General features: G+C 36.0%; 1 protein-coding gene across 1 annotated transcript in view; it reads left to right on the forward strand.

Moving 5' to 3' along the window:
• WBP4 (WW domain binding protein 4) overlaps positions 1 to 20,101 on the forward strand; it is a 32,152-nt gene that overhangs the window by 1,222 nt on the left and 10,829 nt on the right. Inside the window, 7 exon segments of the mRNA XM_089899487.1 lie at positions 1,748 to 1,810; positions 1,900 to 2,023; positions 5,717 to 5,884; positions 6,954 to 7,000; positions 7,476 to 7,551; positions 9,513 to 9,718; positions 13,344 to 13,507. Coding sequence (XP_089755613.1) covers positions 1,748 to 1,810; positions 1,900 to 2,023; positions 5,717 to 5,884; positions 6,954 to 7,000; positions 7,476 to 7,551; positions 9,513 to 9,718; positions 13,344 to 13,507 — 848 coding nt within the window.

Raw genomic sequence — 20,101 nt, forward strand, 5'->3', positions numbered from 1 at the left:
TTCATATCCTTATTATTTGGTAGAGTGGGATGCACAGAAGAACAGTAGCCCCATCTTTAACAGTGTTATGTTTCTTTGATAGACATTTATTACTATTATCTGCAAAGAGTTTAAGGATTTTTTCTGTTCAGTTTTGTCTTGCTTTTTTTTTGTCTTTTTGAATAGTTGCTAAAGTTCTTGACTATTTTGTTTGACTTAGCCATCCTAAAAAAAAAAAAAAAAAAAGCCACAAATTTTAAAAGCTACACAAATCACTGATAGTCTCTTCCCTGGAAGTATCCAAGCAATTCAGTGTTTTTGAGTGATCTAGAGCAGGGGTCCCCCACCCCCAGGCCTCTAGTGGTACTGGTCCACGGCCTGTTAGGAACCGGGCTGCCCAGCAGGAGGTGAGTGGTGGGCGAGCAAGTGAAGCTTCATCTGTATTTACAGCCGCTCCCCATCACTCACATTACCGCCTGAACCAACACCCCCCACCCCCCACCCCAGGGAAAAAATGTCTTCCACAGTCCCTGGTGCCAAAAAGTTTGGGGACCACCAATCCAGAGTAAATAATTCCTTCTAGGATAGTCTTTCTTCATCTTCTTGAATTGCTAATATACATTGATTTAACCTTTAGAAACAAAATTAATTTGTTTTTGAACAGACCTTAAATATTCTTTGTGTAATATAACCAACTTTAGGAAACGAATATATGAAAAATAGAGGATGAATATTTGCTTTATGAAGTCACACTTTAAAGAGGAATTCACAGCAGTACTTTAGAATAATCAGGAAATGTGTTAGATAAGAATTGACTGACAAAACTTATTTTGAAAAGTTACCAGAAATTTCTTACTGCATACAACAACACATTTGTAATTTAGGGAGCATTCTGGCTGTTAAATAGGTAATAGCATTCACTCACCGACTCTGTCCCCATCCATCCATTTACCACCATTCCTCATAGGTTACCACTTTTTAAATTTTCCATTGTTTCTATAGGCATATAGATACAGGTTCTGATTCCAGCACGCATAGAAGGTAGCATGCTGTTTACACTGCCGTGCATCACAGGTGTTTTTTTTTTAAACTGGACACCATATGCTGGAGCTCTTTCATCATCAGTGTATAAGGAGCTTCTTTGTTCCCTATTACAGCAGCCTAATTTTGACAGATAGTGCCAGGTTGCCCTGCATAGAAGTTTTACATTTTGTACCATTACCACATAGTAATAGTATTTGTTTACAATTTAGGAGGAGTTTTTTAACATCTACTTTTCTCGCAATTTGGAAGAATAAGGTTCTAAGAATCATTGCTTATTCTCTGTGCCTCTTACCTAATGTGACAAGTAGAGCAGTACAAATTCTGGAGATTTGCCGGTTTTGACATTTTATGTTGAGAGGTGTTTCTTGAAGTTAAGATTTTTTTTTCCACTCCTCCTTTGGCTTCATGTCTTGTTTGAGTCCTCTTTACAATCATATTCACTAGATTAGTCATCAAGGGTACCTTGTATATTTCTCTATTAATGTGGTCATCATAGTTTATTTTAAGCACCAAAGGAAACCTAGTCAGAGGGCATAATAATAAATAATGTGGTTTAGTTCCTTAGCATCATTTGATAAAAAGGACCAATTTGCATTAGAATTATTTTTATCTTTTCTGCCAATTGTAATTCAATTTTGTTATGTTCCATATATTTACTGTTACTTTGCTGTGAACATTATGTGTAGTTTTCCTTTGTATCTTCTTTTTTTTTTTTATCTTCAAGAGCATTGAATTTCATGAAAGAGGAAAGAATCATAAGGAAAATGTGGCAAGGAGGATCAGTGAGGTAATCTAGTTTGTTTCTTTCTTTGCCAATTTCTCTATGTAAATATCAGCCCTTTATCTAGCTTTCACTTTTGTATGTGTCTTGCTCAGATTAAACAGAAAAGCCTGGATAAGGCAAAGGAAGAAGAAAAGGCATCAAAGGAGTTTGCTGCAATGGAGGCAGCTGCCCTGAAAGCATACCAAGAGGATTTGAAAAGGCTTGGCTTAGAGTCAGGTAAAAAAGGAGCCAGAATGTTTTAAAAGTAACATCAGAGGTCATGCTCAGTGAGCTCTTATTGTTTCCATAGAGAGGTTGTACACTCGGTATACTCTTAGTGCTTTGCCTGTACATCACAGCCCTATTGAGACTGTGGGACTTTTGCTTGTGCACTTTTGTTTTGTTTTTAAATCTTCATCTTTCAGTACCTCCATTCACAACAACTGTGTTACTCTTGGGGTTTCCTAGTCCTTGCTCTATCGTAGGTCAGCGGTTCATTTCCGAGACACTTGAGTTTTTATGTATTCTAATTATTTGGCTAAATGGATCTATTCATTTAAAAAATTGGCATTGCATTATAACCCCCGTTCACTTTATCTATATGGTCAAAACTATGAATCATGTTTATTTATATAATTGAATTATAGTGAATTAACCTTGTGTGGACAAATTAAGTGACTTTACTACTAGAAGGTAGATTTTTTTTTTACTTTTTAATTTTTTTATTGAATATATTGGACATGTATATAACATGGTGTGTTACTTTGATACATTTATTGTAATGGGATTGCCATTGTAGCAATATTTATCATATTACATAATTATAGTATGATATCATTGTCTATGTTCATTATATTGTTCATTAGACTTCTGGCTTACTTACTATTCATTGCAAGTTTGTACCCTTAAACAATATTAGTCTTATCCCTCCACTCCCCCATCCCCTATTTTGCTTTGTCTTTTACAAGTTTGACTTTTTTAGATTCCACATATAGGTGATACCATACAGTATTTGTCTTTCCGTATCTGGCTTATTTCACTTAGCATAATGTGCTCAGGGTTCATCCATGTTGTCGCAAATGGCACGGTATCCTCCCTTCTCATGGCTGAATTGTGTGTGTGTGTGTGTGTGTGTGTGTGTATGCCACATCTTTTTTTATCCACTTATCTGCTGATGGGCATTTAGGCTGTTTCCTATCTTAGCTATGAATAACTTAGCTGTGATAACGCTGCAATAAGTATATATCTCTTCATAATCCAGTCTCATTTCCTTTGGGTATATACCCAGACGTGAATTAGTGGATGGTATAGTAGACCTATTTTTTAATTTTCTGAAGAACCTCCATACTTTTCCTCTGTGGTTGAACCAGTTTACATTCTCACCAGCAGTGTATGAAGGCTCCCATTTTACCACATGCCCGCCAGCAAGAAGGTAGATAATTTGAGGGTGTGAGGATAACTCATTTCCAGATAAAAGGCATTATTTAAGTGGAGTATATCTATCTTGTCACTGAATTTAGACTTTAAATTGGTAATTTTCTATAAAGCATTTCTTCCATGACAAATCCATCATCCTGAAACCAGATCTCAGTTGTTGATCTTGCATAATGGTTGCAGTAGTCAACATGGAACAGTATTCTTTACTTTCTAACAAAAACTGCTTTTGATTAACTTTTTAAGCAGAGTAACAGTTAATTGGCGTTGCCCTCATCACATAAGAACAGTTGTGCCCAGAGTTTTTTTTTTGGATGCGTTGGGTCTTCGTTGCTGCACACAGGCTTTCTTTGGTTGTGGCGAGTGGGGGCTACTTTTCGTTACAATGCAAGGACTTCTTATTGTGGTGGCTTCTCTTGTTGCGGAGCGTGGGCTTCAGTAGTTGCAGCACGCAGGCTCAGTAGTTGTGACACGTGGGCCCTAGAGCTCACGGGCTTCAGTAGTTGTGGCATGTGGGCTCAGTAGTTGTGGCTCATGGGCTGGAGAGCGTAGGCTCAGTAGCTGTGACACACAGGCTTAGTTGCTCCGTGGCATGTGGGATCTTCCCAGACAAGGGATCAAACCCCTCTCCCCTGCATTGGCAGGCGGATTCTTAACCACTGCACCACCGGGGAAGTCCGTGACCAGACTTTTAAAATATCCTTGACATTATTAGTTAAAAGGCGGGGGTAGTAGTATTTCTACAAGGTTAAAGCTTTATGTTCATTTTAAGGGGAAAAAGGATTGTAGGCATTCCTGCAGAATTAAAGACGTAGTTGAAAATTCATCTCATCAATTAGGTAGATCGGGAGATTCTGTTATGCTGCCCTATGAGCAAATAAATCTTAGTGTTTTATATTTAATTGGATTTTTCCTATCAAATGTTTCTAATAGCCTTGTTTTCTAAATAGAATATGTATTCCTTTAAAAGTGAAACAGTATAGGCAAAGAAAAGAGTTTTTAAAACTAGCTGCTTTTAAGATTTCTCCAGACATCTTTAGAATTTTTTTAATAAAGTTATACTGTACATTTTATGCTGTGGTCTGTTTGGGGATGGTTTTATTTATTCCCTAAATGATATGTCAAATACGTCTTTTCTTTTAAATAATTAAAGATACACATTATTTTTAGTGGCTACAGAGTGTTTAGAAACACAAGCTTTGGGGTCAACCAGAATAAGCCTCTTGCTAGTGATACGACTTTCGATTTTTACTAAAATTAAGTAACATAATGGTATGAATTGTTCATTACTGTGACCACTTGTAACAAGTGTTCAATAAAGGGTATAAAATGCCATAATAGGATGCCATTAAAATGCCATAATTTATGTAACTAGTCTCTTCCTGATTAACATTTAGGTTCCTTGGAGTTTTTTACTGTTAGGAAGAGTGTTTCAGTGAGCACCCTTATGTAGGCATGTTTTCACATTTATCTCTGTAGGCTCAATTTCTAGAAGTGAGATTGCAGATTTAAAGTGTAAATATATTTTGTATATTGACTGATGAAATCAAGCTGTCTCCACAAATGTTGGGCTGATTTATACTTTTTCTAGAAATAAAATTATTTTATTAACTAATGTTGGGAATAATTATTCCTTTGGAAAAAAGCAAAGCCATAAAAACTACCCATTTTTTATACCCATGTAAATATCCGATAGATCATACTGACTAACTGTGGATTGCTCATTCTTTTCAGTATTATTGATCTAATGCAAAAAAAATTGTATGTATTTGCATTTCTTTGGATATTAGTGAAGTTAAGTGTTAAAGTACCTTTGTCCTTTTTGCCCATTTTTGTGTTAGAATGTTAGATTTGTAAAGGATCTTTGTTAGGAACATTAATCCTCTGTCATATTTGTTGTAAAGATTTATCATTTGTCTGTCTTACGTTTTCCTTGTTGTTTTTATTTTTGCCATACCAAATATTTGAATTTCTATGCATTCAAATTTAACATTATTTTACTTTTTGGTTTTTTTGTAAATATCTTTGATCTGAAATTTATATTGATGTAAAAACATGGGAGGAGCAGGGAGTGGAGAATAAATTTACTTTTTTCCAAATAATTAACCAGTCAGTCCAACATTGTTTGTTAAATTATTTTTTTTTCTCTAATAAGAAATACTAGAAATATACAGTTGGAACTGTTTCTGTACTGTTGTGTTTCAGTCATATGTTTGTCTACTCCTGGATCAGTTTTACACTATTGGTTTTTTAATCAGAGTTTCAGAATGTTTTAATATCTAGTAGGACTAGATTCCCTTTATCACTTCTTTTTTACAATTCTCCAGGATATTCTTATATTCTTGCATATTTAGCTTTCTAAATAGGCTTTGTAATAACGTGTCAAGTTCCCAAAAGAATCTTGTCAGGCTTTTAATTGGAATAAAATTATTAGTGTTTTATAACAGGAAAAAAAATTTACATCAGCTACTTCACCCTTCTCTCATCTTTCTTCAGAAATTTCAGATCCAAGTGTGTCACCAGTAACCAGCACTATGCCACCCACCTCTGCATCAAATCAGCAGAAAGAAAAGAAGAAAAAGAAAAAAGACCCTTCAAAGGGCAGATGGGTAGAAGGCATAACCTCTGAGGGTTACCATTACTATTATGATCTTATCACAGGAGGTAAGTCATTTAGGCATAAAAATAGTAGAGAATGATAACTGACTGTTTTGTGTTAGGACTTTTAGTTAATATTGGAACGTTTAAACAATGAAAGACTAACTTTACGTTTTTGCCACTGGTAAAAAAATTACGTGCCCTTTAAAAAGGTACCCTTCTCATAGTGACTCAAGGTCATAATTAAAGACTTAATAGTGGGTTCCTTACAAATAAATTATAGCTTTATATTTTCTCAATAAAGCTTTGTAAATATTTTAACTTTTAGGAGTGTATGAGATCACAAGGAGAAAGAAGAGAACAAGAAGTAGAAAGGGTGGGTGGTACATATATTAAAGGAATGGGTAGAAGAAAAGGTAAGAATGGTCAGGAAGGTAGGAAATGAGATTAGAGAGTTAATCACGAAGAAAACCTTGGGCTACCAGTATTATGGGAATTATTAAGACCTCTAGAATCACAGTCAGTTTTTGACGACATAGAAATAGTAACAATCTCTGAGAGTTTGCACTGAGCCATAAGTGAAGTGCGTGTTGTTCAGCAGTGAACCATAAATAATTGTATGCTGGGGATTATAAGTCTTTCTCAAATTTACATAGAAATTATTTATTAATTACATTTTTTCTCCCTTCTGGCGCCTATTCCTTGCTGACTTTGTTCACCATCCTACTTTATATACTCTTGCTCTCAGCAATATTTGTTTTTAATTCCTGCATTCTTCATCTTATTCCTCTTTGGAGTCATTCATTCCATCTCTCACTCTCCCCTGCCCCAAGATGTCAAAATTTATCAAGCCTGAATTCCAAGAAATCTTTAAGAGAAGCCCTACCTAGCTCTAATAACTCTTGTGAAGTACCAGTAACTTCTTATCCTTCATTCTGTCCTTCCTTCTTGGTTACATAGCATTCACATGTATTCTTCACAGTACTACTGGGATGTATGTTGTTTCTTTTTATTTTTCAATTATGTTTTAAACTGTAGACACGTAGTGTTTCATTCATGTTGAATATCTTGTAATTTTTTGCCAAATTAAATTTTTTGGGGAAGATTTTACAAATGCAGTATATTTTGTTTTAAGCATCTCAGTGGGAGAAACCTGAAGGATTTCAAGGAAACTTAAAAAAGGTAACTGAAGCACATTAATAGTCTTTTTTAAATCCTTTTAAGTGATTGGCTTCTGGGATTTTTGTAGGGTTGATTAAGCAAATTTACTTCCAGATAAGCCTCCCTGTCCCCCCAACCCCCTTTGTTTCTTTCTTTCTATAGTCCTTTTGTTAAAAGGGTGGATGGTGGTGGAAAAGTGATGTCTACCCTAAAAGTCCACGCAGGGCAAATATTATTAGTTGGTTTGCAGTCAGTTGCCATTTACATGTCCCTGTCAGTCTGCAAAGAACTGTTCCTGGCTTTCAGAGGCAAGGCATTCCCTCCCTCCCTGAAAGGTGGCTCACGATTAACACAAATCAAGCTTCCTGGCCATGATCAGTACCACCACCCCTAATTGCCAGGTGTCAAGAGGAAAGGAAAGGCTGGCTGAGTCTGCCTTAGTTATCTAATATATAACCACATCTTCAGTTTATGCTGGTTTTTTTCCTCCCATTAGACGGCAGTGAAGACCATTTGGGTAGAAGGTTTAAGTGAAAATGGCTATACCTATTATTATAATACAGAAACAGGGGGTACGTATTACCTTTGTTTATCTCTTAAGCTGTCTAAAATTGTACCTCACACTGCTTATTAGCCTGCTGATGAATTGTCTGAACTTGAGAATTTTAGTATAGTGATAAACATATTTCTGTAGCAAGTATGTATTTTTTATAATTTAGAAACATTAATACAATGGAAAGGCAAAAAGATTTCTGTAATATACTGAGCCATGTGTTGTTCTTCTCAAGTGATACTGCATTCACAAATTTTTTTGCTTTGAAAATCATTTTTACTTTCTCTACCATCATTGGTTTTTATCAGGATTATTTTAGAAATATAATCATTACCTTGGAAGATCACCTCATTCAACTTGCCTTCTCCTATTTTAAAAAGCAGAACTGAAGCTATTTTAGCAGTGGCTAGTAAGACTGTCTAATTTTCACTTTTACTAATTTAATAATTTTCAGTTACATAAATATTTATAAAACATGCATAATTATTGTTACCTAATTATTATCTGTTTTTCAAATTAAGATTTTATCTAATTTCATAAAACTAGTCTTGCCAGTAATTATAGTTGGTTTCTTCTGCAATTAAATTTACCAAAATAGCTATAGTATTGGTGTAACTTTGAGCTTTGTTTGTTTGTTGTGTTTTTGGTTTTTTTTTTTGCGGTACGCGGGGCCTCTCACTGTTGTGGCCTCTCCTGTTGCGGAGCACAGGCTCCGGACGCACAGGCTCAGCGGCCATGGCTCACGGGCCCAGCCGCTCCGCGGCATGTGGGATCTTCCTGGACCAGGGCACGAACCCGTGTCCCCTACATCGGCAGGCGGACTCTCAACCACTGCGCCACGAGGGAAGCCCTGTTTGTTTGTTTTTTAATTCCTGCTATCCAAAGACTGCTACATAGCATTAAGTCTTTTAGGAGGAAAAGGCCCTTTTGATCTCCAAGTAGATACCCAGCTTGCCCAATGATGACAATGCTTCTACCTCAGTAAACTTGATGTACTGAATCCTTATAAAGATAAAATAACATATAACTATAGAGTTAGATCTGAGTGAGCTCAACGCACAGCTTCCCTTACCAGCCCTATGATTGTGGGTAAGTCACTGAGCCTATATTTGCTCTTAAGTAGAGCTGATCCTGTACTCTGTGAGTTCATGATGGTCATGTGTCTCTAAAGTTCCCCAAACAGTGCCTGGTACATATTAGATGCTTAACCAATTATTTCTTGTAAGTTCTTTTATTACTTGTGTGAAATAAAGACAAGGAAAAAGTAATTTTTTTCATTAGCGCTGGAAAGAACCCTGTAATTAATAAGGGACTATACATACTGATTTTCCCTCAACAGTTTCAGTTTATGTCTGGATCAATGTGATTATTAATAGAGCCCCCTTTACTCTTAAAACTTTCCCAGTTGAACAATAAATTTTAGAATTCCCTGTCCCTTTTATTAAACTAAAAATAGTAACTGCAGATAATTAGAACTGCTATCATTTTACTAAAAGCCCAACAAACCACTGGGTGGCAGTAGAGTTCAACTGAGATTTTTTTTTTTTCCCCTTATTATAAAATGACAAATTATATTCATTCAGATCTTCGCCATATTATTCCACTTTCTGAAGATCCCAGGGAAATTTTGTGATAAATAAATTTCAGGAAATCTCATGTGTGCCCATTACGATGTTTTCTGAAACTGGTGTTGGTTAAATTTTGAGTCCTCAGAAAGTATTACCAGTTCTTAGGTCTCTTTCCATTGGGGCTGTAGTTTATACATCTAGTGAATCCAGATTGCTTGAATTTAATTTCTGAAAGATAATAGCAAGACCTTTGGGATCTCTTATTTATTATCTTCTTGATCAAGTGATGGTGTGAAACAGATGCAGTGTTGTCACTTAATATACTGTAAGTTTCAGGAAACATTATATTGGGGATATTCTTCTAAATAGAATTGGTAACTAAATAACATGACTATTAAAATATGTTGAATAGAATCCAGATGGGAAAAACCTGATGATTTCATTCCACACTCTGGCGATCTGCTTTCTAGTAAAGTCAATGAAAAGTCACTTGGCACCCTAGAAGAGTCCAAATCATCAGATTCACATAATGATTCTGATGGGGAACAAGAAGCAGAAAAGGGAGGAAAAAAAGGAGAGGTCTCTACAGAAATGCAAAAACTAAAAATAAAGTTTAAGGTAAGTTCTTGATTTACTCTTTACAGCAGTTCGTTAATTTATGAAAAGATCTACAGACTTTCTTCAGCTTTCTGGTAGAAGATAGAAATAAAACCAAGAGATGCATTTTGGCACCCGGATAAATGGTTGTATCATTTATTGATATCTATTTGATAACAATATAGTAAATTCATTTTTAGACCTCCTAAGTTTGAAATGCCTCTGTAACATTCAGAGAGCTGTCTGAACACGCAAGTATGAATGTCTAGGCTAGAAATGTTAATTTGAGTATCATCAACATACTGGTAGTAATTTAAGTCTCAGAATGGGTGAAGTAACCTAGGAAAATGACCTTGGGGAATATTAAACATTTAAGTACAGGAGAGAAAGAGGAGCCCACAAGGCAGAATGAGGAAAGAATGATTAGGAAGGTATGCTGAGAAGCAGAAGAATTCAGTATCCCAGAAGCCAAAGGAGTAGAGAACATCAGGGATTAACTAGGTCTAGAAAAGGAAAAATGTCCATTGAATTTTGCAGTAAGGAAGTCCTTGATATCCTTCTAGCAGTTATACCAGAGTTTTAGGTGGGAAAACTCAGATTACAGGAGGATGAAAAGTGCTTCACAGTGTATATGTGGTTTGGATATGTAATGAAAAGTAGAAATTAGATGATAAGATGGTGGCTATATACTGACTTTTAATTGTGAGAGATTTGTGGTGGTGATGTTTCCTTAAGAGGGACTCCAAAGGAGGTAGAAACGGAATACCAACAAGGGTAAGTGGATAGGTTGGTCTTGAACAAGGAATAAACTCATTTTCTGTAAGAAGGTAAGGTTTTCATTTTCTGTAAGGTGGTAAGGTTTTCATTTTCTGTAAGGTATGACTATGGATGATTTGCTGTCAGGAAAGAAGAGTCCTGCCTTCTAGCCTCAATTTACTCATGTATAAAGAAATCAAGATTGCTTGCTGAGACTGAGAAGCTTTGGGGAGCTTGAAAACATTAACAGACTAAAATAATCACTGAGCCAGGGTGGGAGAAGAAATGAAGTAAGTAAGAGGATTGACAGGTGGTGGTGCTAAGTGCCCAACCATGGTGGGAAAGTAGAACAGACATTTTTATAGTGTTAATAGTATAGCTAGTCCTCCTGCTTTTGTGACCTTTCCAGGAACACTCAGGAGCCTGGGTGCCAAAGCAGACGAGATACATAGCATTGATCCATGGTTGAGTACTGGCCTGAGAGGTGAAGGAATATCCAGGATGCTGGAGAGAGGGCACTTCCAGCCTTACCTAGGGTCTTGTCATTGCCTGCAACTTCTCAACCTGCCCCATAAATCTTGGTGGAACTTAGGGTGAGGGATGTATCCAGTTTATAGAAGAGCAGCAGGAAAGCCCTTGTGTAGCAGATATCTTAAAATGTTTATAGTGAAATTTAGGTAACCCAGCATCCAATGTGGGACAGATATTATTAACTTCAAGCAAACAAAATATTACAAAATACAGATAAACAAAAAAGGACAAACTATAATCCTGCCGTTTCCCAGAGAAATCAGTATAATACCTTGATGGTTTTGGTCTATAATTTTCTATTCAGACTTGTACATTGCTTTAAACAAGGTATGGAGTCATACTGTAATAAGGTTTTATTATCACTTTCCAATTTAATCTGTCACAAAGACATCGTTAAGTCTTCATGTACTAAAATAATGGATGGATAGTATTCCATGATATGAATATAAAATTATTAATTCAGCCCTGTGGAGCTGAATATGTATTTTGAATAATCACTAAGGGGACCAGGAGAAGAAATAACTGGAGACACATTACTAAGCAGTGTTAAAGTCTCTGCTGAAATTGGATGTCATAAATTCTGAAATCTCATCAGTTTGTATGGTTGTGTGATTTTTTTTTTGTAACACTTGACAAACTAATGGTTGGATAGATTTGTGTTGGAGATTTTTAGGTCCTACGCGATAGACAGGCATAGGGACAAAGATATTTTAAGGGTGCTAGCAAAAGAATGTTTATAACGTGATTCTCTGTGGGCTGGGGCCTGATAACGAAGAATGTAAAGTCTAGATGAGACTAACAAACTCAGAACACAGGAAATTAAGGTAGTAGAGATGGTAATGATGTTGGATAGAGGAGGTATTGTAGAAGTAAGCGAGCCAGAAAGCCAAAAGAATAACATTGTGGTCAGAGGGTGGGCTTTTGGAGTTTAAGATTTCGTAAGTGGGGCATTTTTGAGTGATGACCTCATTCAAATTAAAAGGAACATAAGTGTGAGGATCTAATATTTGAATAGTACCTATGCACCAGGTACTACATATGAGGAGAATATCTTATTAGGCGGCTGAAATATAGTGAAGGCCTAAGTCATTGGTTTTGTGGGTCACAAAACTGAGGGTAGGGAATTTTTAAGCTCTGGGATGACAAGAGTTTTGGTTTTTTGTTTTGTTTCGTTTTTATTAGAGTATAGTTGCTTTACAGTGTGGAGGACAAGAATTTGAACACAGAGAACATACAGAGTTGCCAGAGTCATCGCTTGATATGGAGAAATGGGGACTTCCCTGGCGGTCCAGTGGTTAAGACTCTGCGCTTCCAATGCCGGGGCGTGGGTTCAGTCCCTGGTTAGGGAACTAAGATCCCACATGCCACATGGCCAAAAAGTAAATAAATAAAGGAAAAAACATACATACAATTAAGTGTGAACATTAAAAAGCACATATATGGAGTAGTGGCCAGAGGTCATTAGATCATGAGAGGAAGAATGGAAGAGAACTATATAGAAGGTGGTATGAGCCTCAGAGGAGGAGGCATGTATTGCATGACCTCACTTTAAAAGTGTCGTGGCCTGGAAGCAGTCAGGTTGGCTAAGAGAAAGCTGATGCTGTCTCCTACTTCTGTGATATCAGCAGCATAAGGGAATGAGTTAACATCCATTCAAAGAATTGCAAACGAAACAGTGTTCCAGGACTGCCACCCATGGTTGTGCAAGTTTACGAAGAGGCTGAAATCTAATGCATGGTCCACATGCTAAACCGGGCCACGGGGCTTTGTTATCCCAGATGATAAAAGCACCAGCCCTCTCCAGGGGCTCCTTGGGAGGTATTTCTACCTCAGGGGTATGTCTTTTTCCAATTTCACATCATTACCAGTTGTACAGGCCAGTGAGGTTTTGGCAGTGTCCTCAACATGAAGATGGATTTCAGTTAACACTAATTTGTTGAGGGAGTTCTTTAAATAGATAATGGGTATAGAAGGGTCCAGTGACATGGCATTAAATTCAAAAGGGGCACAGTATAAAGGGAGGTCTGTTGGACATGTAAGTAAGGAGAGACCCAGTAAAGTGGAGAAGAGAGGATAAAAAGGCCAGTGTATGTCTCTGAGGGGGGTAGAACATTAATAGGATCGTGTTATATTATTTTAAAAAACAGCCTTGGCCATGATGTGTTAGCATTTTAGACTTAATGAAAAACCTAATCAAGCATTAAAGGAGTTCTTTTATGTACGTTTGTTGTATTACATGCAAATTTGAACTACTGAGTTAATGTATTATTTATAAATCAATACCAAGACTACGTTAAAGAAATTTTTGGTCCTGGCAGTTTTGCTTGAAGTTTGTTATTTCTTAACTTTGACATTTCAGGAAAAAAATAAAAATAGTGATAAAGGAACTGAACCAGAAACACAGAAAGAAAAAAATACCCAAGGGAAGAATTCATCAGGTCCAAGTGAAGAAAAACCCAAAGCTCATAAAAAATCAAACCCATATGGAGAATGGCAAGAAATTAAACAAGAGGTTGAATCCCGGTAAGTACCTGAAACTTAATGCCACTGTTATTACAGGTATTTTACGTCCCATTACTTCCATAAATTGCAGTACCTAATTTCAGGAATAAGGTGCTCATTAAAAGTGTAGCTCATTTCCTTTATTTCTAGAATGGTTTTGTTTTTTCTAATTAAATATTTTAAAATGTAAGCTAAGGTTTATTTTTTTAAAGTAAACTAATGATTGTTTTAATTCTTACTAAGACACGACATTTCTATTGACCACACATTCCCACACTAACATACCATACACACATGTGCATTCTCACACTCAACCATCGTTATTCTATCAGAGAAACAAACACCTGCATATTCAGTACATGTTTCATGGGATCTATCTAAAGGCAAGAAAAAAGCTCTTGTTTTGTTACTGTATTGAAAATGGCTTGTGACACTTAGCTAAGTTTTTAAGTTTTTATTCAAAAAATGGCAGTTTTATCAACTAAACAAGATCATGGTAAAGATGATACCTGGTTTACATTTACATACATATCAATAGCTGATATGTTTTCATATCAGCTGTTGTCTTAGGATCATTTACACAACGAAAGGAAAATGTCACCCCCAGCTTCACACATTGGTGTTTCTTAAATGCTTAAAAAATATCTTCAGGTGGGAAAAAAGTATTTATATGAATTAAGCAGTTTTTCTCCAAACATTAATGCTTTGAAATGGTAATGTAATATAACTGTTCCATGCATACTTTTAAAGTGAAATTATTCATTGTTAAAACTGTACTTTAGGGGACTTCCTTGGCGGTTCAGTGGTTAGGACTCTGCTTCCACTGCTGGGGGCCTGGGTTTGATCCCTGGTCGAGGAACTAAGATCCCGCGTACTGTGCGGGCAGCCAAAAAAAACAAACCAAAAAACTGTACTTTAATGAAAAGGTCATGTTTTTTCAGAAGACGGAGTAATACAAGTTTTGGACAGCTTTATATACTGTTCTAATAAGAATTGATTCATTAGTGATATTGTACCATAATATAGCTTTGAACTATTAAAATGTTTTTATTAAATATTCAGCTCTTATTTTACTTAATGAAATATTAGGAAATGTGTATTTAATGCTACATAGTGCCAGGGACCGTAAGTATATTGACTGTAATATGTTGAAGTTGCAGAAATAATAGACTGCATTGATTACTTCAGCCCCTAAGTGATTTCCTAAGTGACTTACAATAGGATGGCCTTCCTATACCAATATCTCCTGTACTTCAAAGTTGAGATTTCTTAAAATTTGAGTATTTTGTTTTCCATGTGATAAGTTTACTGTAAAGCCATTATTCTTAACAGCAGCCAGTTTAATATGTAATGGATTGTGTCTGACTTCCTAAGTAGATTTACTGGTGAGGTTGAAACATTTTTTTCATATACCTGTATTTATCAGTGTTTTGTATTTACTCTTCTGTGAATTGTCTGTTCATAGTCTTTGCATATTTTTCTATTGAAGTATTAGTCTTTCCTTACTTGCATAAGATCCTTATGTAGTACAGACGCTAACCATTTATTAGTAGTAGTTATGGTGGATTTTCCACATTTGTAGTTTGACTTTTAATTGTGCTTATAATGGTTTTAGATGTGTAGAACTTTGTAATGTTTAGTCTGATTTCTTTTCCTTTGTGATCTGTTTTATTGATACTACCCTTTTTCATCCAAAAGTCAAGTTTATACTTGTATCTCCTCCTGGTTTGTGTAATCTTACTTCTTTTTTATGTAATTATTATTATTATTTTTTAATTTATTTATTTTTGGCTGTGTCGGGTCTTCGTTGCTGCACACAGGCTTCTCATTGCTGTGGCTTCTCTTGCTGCGGAACACAGGCTCTAGGCACACAGGCTTCAGTAGTTGTGGCGCTCGGGCTCAGTAGTTGTGGCTTGCAGGCTCTAGAGCACAGGCTCAGTAGTTGTGGCGCACAGGCTTAGTTGCTCCACAGCATGTGGGATCTTCCCTGACCAGGGATCGAGCCCGTGTCCCCTGCATTGGCAGGCGGATTCTTAACCACTGTGTCACCAGGGAAGCCCACATTTTTATGTAATTATTTGATCCATCTTTTATGTAGTTATTTAATCCATCTTTAATAATTTTGATACATTGTATGAGATGAGATTTTTTTAATTAACTTATTTATTATTTTTTTTAAATTTTTTTGCGGTATGCAGGCCTCTCACTGTTGTGGCCTCTCCTGTTGCGGAGCACAGGCTCCGGATGCACAGGCTCAGTGGCCATGGCTCATGGGCCTAGCCGCTCCGCGGCATGTGGGATCTTCCCTGACCAGGGATCGAACCCGTGTCCCTTGCATTGGCAGGCAGATTCTTAAGCACTGTGTCACCAGGGAAGCCCACATTTTTATGTAATTATTTAATCCATCTTTTATGTAGTTATTTAATCCATCTTTAATAATTTTGATACATTGTATGAGATGAGATTTTTTAAAAATATTTATTCTTTGGCTGCATCGGGTCTCAGTTGTGGCTCGCAGGCTCTTCATCGCAGTGCACGGGCTTTTCTCTAGTTGTGGCGTGCGGGCTTTTCCCTAGTTGTGGCACGTGGGCTCCAGAGCATGTGGGCTCGGTAGTCGTGGCACACAGGCTCAGCAGTTGTGGCAAGTGGGCTTAGTTGCACCTCAACATGTGGGATCTTAGTTCCCTGATTAGGGGTCGAACCGGTGTCTCGTGCATTGTAAGACGGATTCTCAACCACTGGACCACCAGGGAAGTCCCAAGATGAGATTGTAAAATAATTTTTTATCTTACCTGGCAAACCAATTTTGCCAGTACCATTCTTCCCCATTTTTAAGTGGCATTTTTTTTAAATCTTGTGTTTAATTCTTAAATTTATCCGTTTGTTTCTGGCTACCTATTCTGTTCCATTGGTCCATCTATCTTTGTGACAGTACCATAAAGCCTTAATTATTATGATTTAACTATATCCTTTTATATGGTATGTTCTGATATCTGGTGGTGTATCCCTGTATTTTTTTTTCCAAATTTTCTTAAGTAGTCTCTTCCCATTTTTTCCATGTTAATTAAATCATTTGCAAGTGTTCAACAATATTTATATAAATATTACAAATAAATTATACTTGTTGAATTTGGCAAAAATTGATGTGTTTTCAATATTTCATAGTTTCATCAAAAAATGTTGTACATGCCTCTTTTTACTCAAGTCATTTTGTACTGGAAGTCTCATGCTTGCATTTCTTGAATGTAAGCTAAGTAGCCACCTAGTCTACTTGATTCATTTCTGTAACCCCAGGACTAAAAACAGTGACTGGCACATAATAGGTGCTTAGTACATGTTTATTAAGTACCTGAATAAATTTTCATATATTTTGCTATTTTTAATTGCAGATTTAGTCCATTTTTTCCATTATTTTGTAAACCAGTAATTATGGTGTGAAAAAGCCTATGTGTCCAATTATGTTGCTGATTATTATTTTTAAGACTTACTCTTTTGAGTCTTGGGTTTTCCATGTAGGAACTTGTCTGCAAATATTTTTTATTTTTTTCTGTTGATACTACTTCCTATTTATTTCATGTCGTATTTATTTTAGTTACATTTTTAAGCCCAATGTTATATAATAATAAGGGGAGTGGGCATTTCTACACATCTGTTTTGTTGCTGATATCAATAGAAATGTCTCTAAAATTTATGTTGAGGATTATATTGACTATTGGCTTAAGATAGATAATCTTTATTATGTTAAGGAAGTGTGCTTTATTTCTGGATTGTTCAAGGATTATTATCAGAAATAGATTTTGGTGAATTTCAGTAGCCATAGCTCTGATGTGGAAAACTGATTGGGAAATGGTGGTCTATGGTTTAGTTTTGTTTTTGTTCGTTAAATGTATGATAATTTTATGAGATTTTTGTATCTGACTTATGCTAAATAAAATGGATTAGGTAGCTTTCCATTTCTTTAATGTTCTAAAATGGTTAAGAGTTTCCCTGGGATTAGAAAGTTTTTTTAAATAATCACTAGTAAAATCTTCTGGTCCTGGAGTTCTAGGGGGAGGTAAGTTTTGATAGCTTTTTTAGTCTCTTGGATACTATCTATGTGACATTAGGCAAGTTGCCTAATCTACATGAGCCTCAATTTCTTCATCTGTAAAATGGGATAATAATAGTTCCTGCCTAATTTCTAATTTATTGTGAGGAATAAATTAGAAAAAAACAAGTTAACACATTTATCACTGTGTTCATACTCGGTGCCTAGGACACCTAAGCACTCAGTCACTGTTACATGCTGCAGCTGGCGTTGGGGGGCAGGGGTAGGAAATAGCTTCAGCTAGTCAGCTTCTGTAATTCACATTTTCCCCTAAAATCTTGTGTTTCATCAAGGGCTTAAAATTTAAAACATATGGTAATACATTAAACTTCCTGTATGTTTAAATTTTTCAATTTTTAAATCCTTTCACATTGTAAACTTTTTTATTCTTTTGGGATGATATTTGTTAAAGAATTTTTTTCCAGCTGTGTTAAGGTACTATGATTTACATATAACATGTGTAAGTTTAAAGTGTGCATAGGAATTCCCTGGTGGTCCAGTGGTTAGGACTCCACAGCCTCATTGCCGAGGGCCTGGGTTCAATCCCTGGTTGGGGAACTAAAATCCCACAAGCCGCATGGTGCAGCCAAAATAAATAAATAAGTAAAGTGTGCAGTGTGTTGATTTGATTGACATGTTGCAAAATGACTACCACAATAGTGTTAGCTAACACCTCCATGTCACACTTAATTACCATGTTTCTGTTTGGTTGGTTGGTTGGTTTTTTTGTGGTGAGGACATTTAAGATCTAGTCTCTCAGCAGTTTTGAGGTATGTAACACAGTATGATTACTATAATCACCATCCTATAAATTAGATTCCCCCAAATAGTCTTATAACTGGAAATTTGTACCTTTTGCTCAATCTCCCCATTTCCCCCATTCCTCAGACCTGGTAACCACCTCTGTACTCTTGTTTCTGTAAGTTCGGATTTCTTCGATTTCACATATAAATGATATCATATAGTATTTGTCTTTCTGTCTTATTTCACTTAGCACAGTGCTGTCAAGGTCCCTCCATGTTGTCACAGATGGTAGATTTCCTTCTTTCTCATAGCTAAATAATATTCCACTGTATGTATATACCACATCTTCTTTATCCATATCTTGGCTACTGTGAATAATGCTGTAGTGAACATGGGGGTGCAGGTATCTCTACAAGATCCTGTTTGTATATCCTTTGGATGTATATGCAGAGGTGGGAATCTTGGATCATATGGTAGTCCTGTTTTTAATATCAGGAACCTCCATACTGTTTTCCATAGTGTCTGTACCAATTTACATTTCTACCAACAGTGCTGAAGGTATCTCTTTTTCTCCACATCCTTACCAACACTTGTTATCTCTTGTCTTTTTAATACTAGCCATTCTAACAGGTATGAGGTGATATTGCAGTTTTCATTCACATTTCTCTGTCAGTTAGTGATGTCAAGCATCTTTTCATGTACCTTTTGGCCATTTGTATGTCTTCTTCAGAAAATGTCTATTCATTTTCTCTGCCCATTTTTTAATTGGATTCTTTGGGGTTATTTTGTAATTGGGTTATGAGTTTTTCATATATTTTGAATGTTAACCCTTTAGCAAATATATGATTTGCAAATCTTTTCTTCCATTCTGTACGTTTCCTTTTCATTTTGTTGATTATTTCTTCTGCTGCCCAGAGCTTTTAGTTTGATGTAGTCCCACTTGTTGATTTTTGTTTTTGTTGACCATGCTTTTGGTGTCATATCCAAAAAATCATTGCCAAGACGAGTGTCAGGTAGAGCTTTTTTTAAATGTTTTCTTCTGGCAGTTTTACAGTTTCATTTCTTATGTTTAAGTCTTTAATAAACTTTGGGTTAATTTCTGTGAGTGATGTAAGACAGGGGTCCAATGTCATTCTTCTGCATGTGGTTACCCAATTTTTCCAACACCAGTCATTGAAGAGAATATATATTCCCTATTGAATAGTCTTGGCTCCTTTGTCAAATGTTAGTTGACCCTACATGTGAGTGTTTATTTCTGGGCTCTCAATTCTTTTCCATTGGTCTATGTTTCTGTTTTTATGAGAGTATCATACTGTTTTGATTACTAAAGATTTGTAGTATAGTTCGAAATCAGGAAGTGTGATGCCTCCAGCTTTGGTCTTCTTTCTCAGGATTGCTTTGACTGTTTGGGGTCTTTTGTGGCTCCTATAAAAATTATAGGATTGTTTTTCTATTTCTGTGAAAAATACCATTGGAATTTTGATCAGGATTGCATTGAATCTACAGATGGCTTTGAGTAGTATGGACATTACAACAATATTAATTGATCTGATCCATAAACACAGGATATCTTTATTTGTCTGTGTCTTCAATTTCCTTCAGTGTCTTGTAGTTATCAGTATACAGACCTTTCACCACCTCAGTTAAATTTATCACTGTTTTATCATTTATGATGTATTGTGAATGGGATTGTTTTCTTTTTTCTTTTTCAAATGTTTTGTTGCTAGTGTATGCAAATGCAACTGATTTCTGTATTTTGATTTTGGTTTTGTTTTTGGCCACTC

The sequence above is a fragment of the Delphinapterus leucas genome, chromosome 18 (genome assembly GCF_059928025.1).
Source record: "Delphinapterus leucas isolate spDelLeu-1000000601 "Yukka" chromosome 18, BTC_Dleu_Yukka2, whole genome shotgun sequence".
NCBI classification, from domain to species: domain Eukaryota; kingdom Metazoa; phylum Chordata; class Mammalia; order Artiodactyla; family Monodontidae; genus Delphinapterus; species Delphinapterus leucas.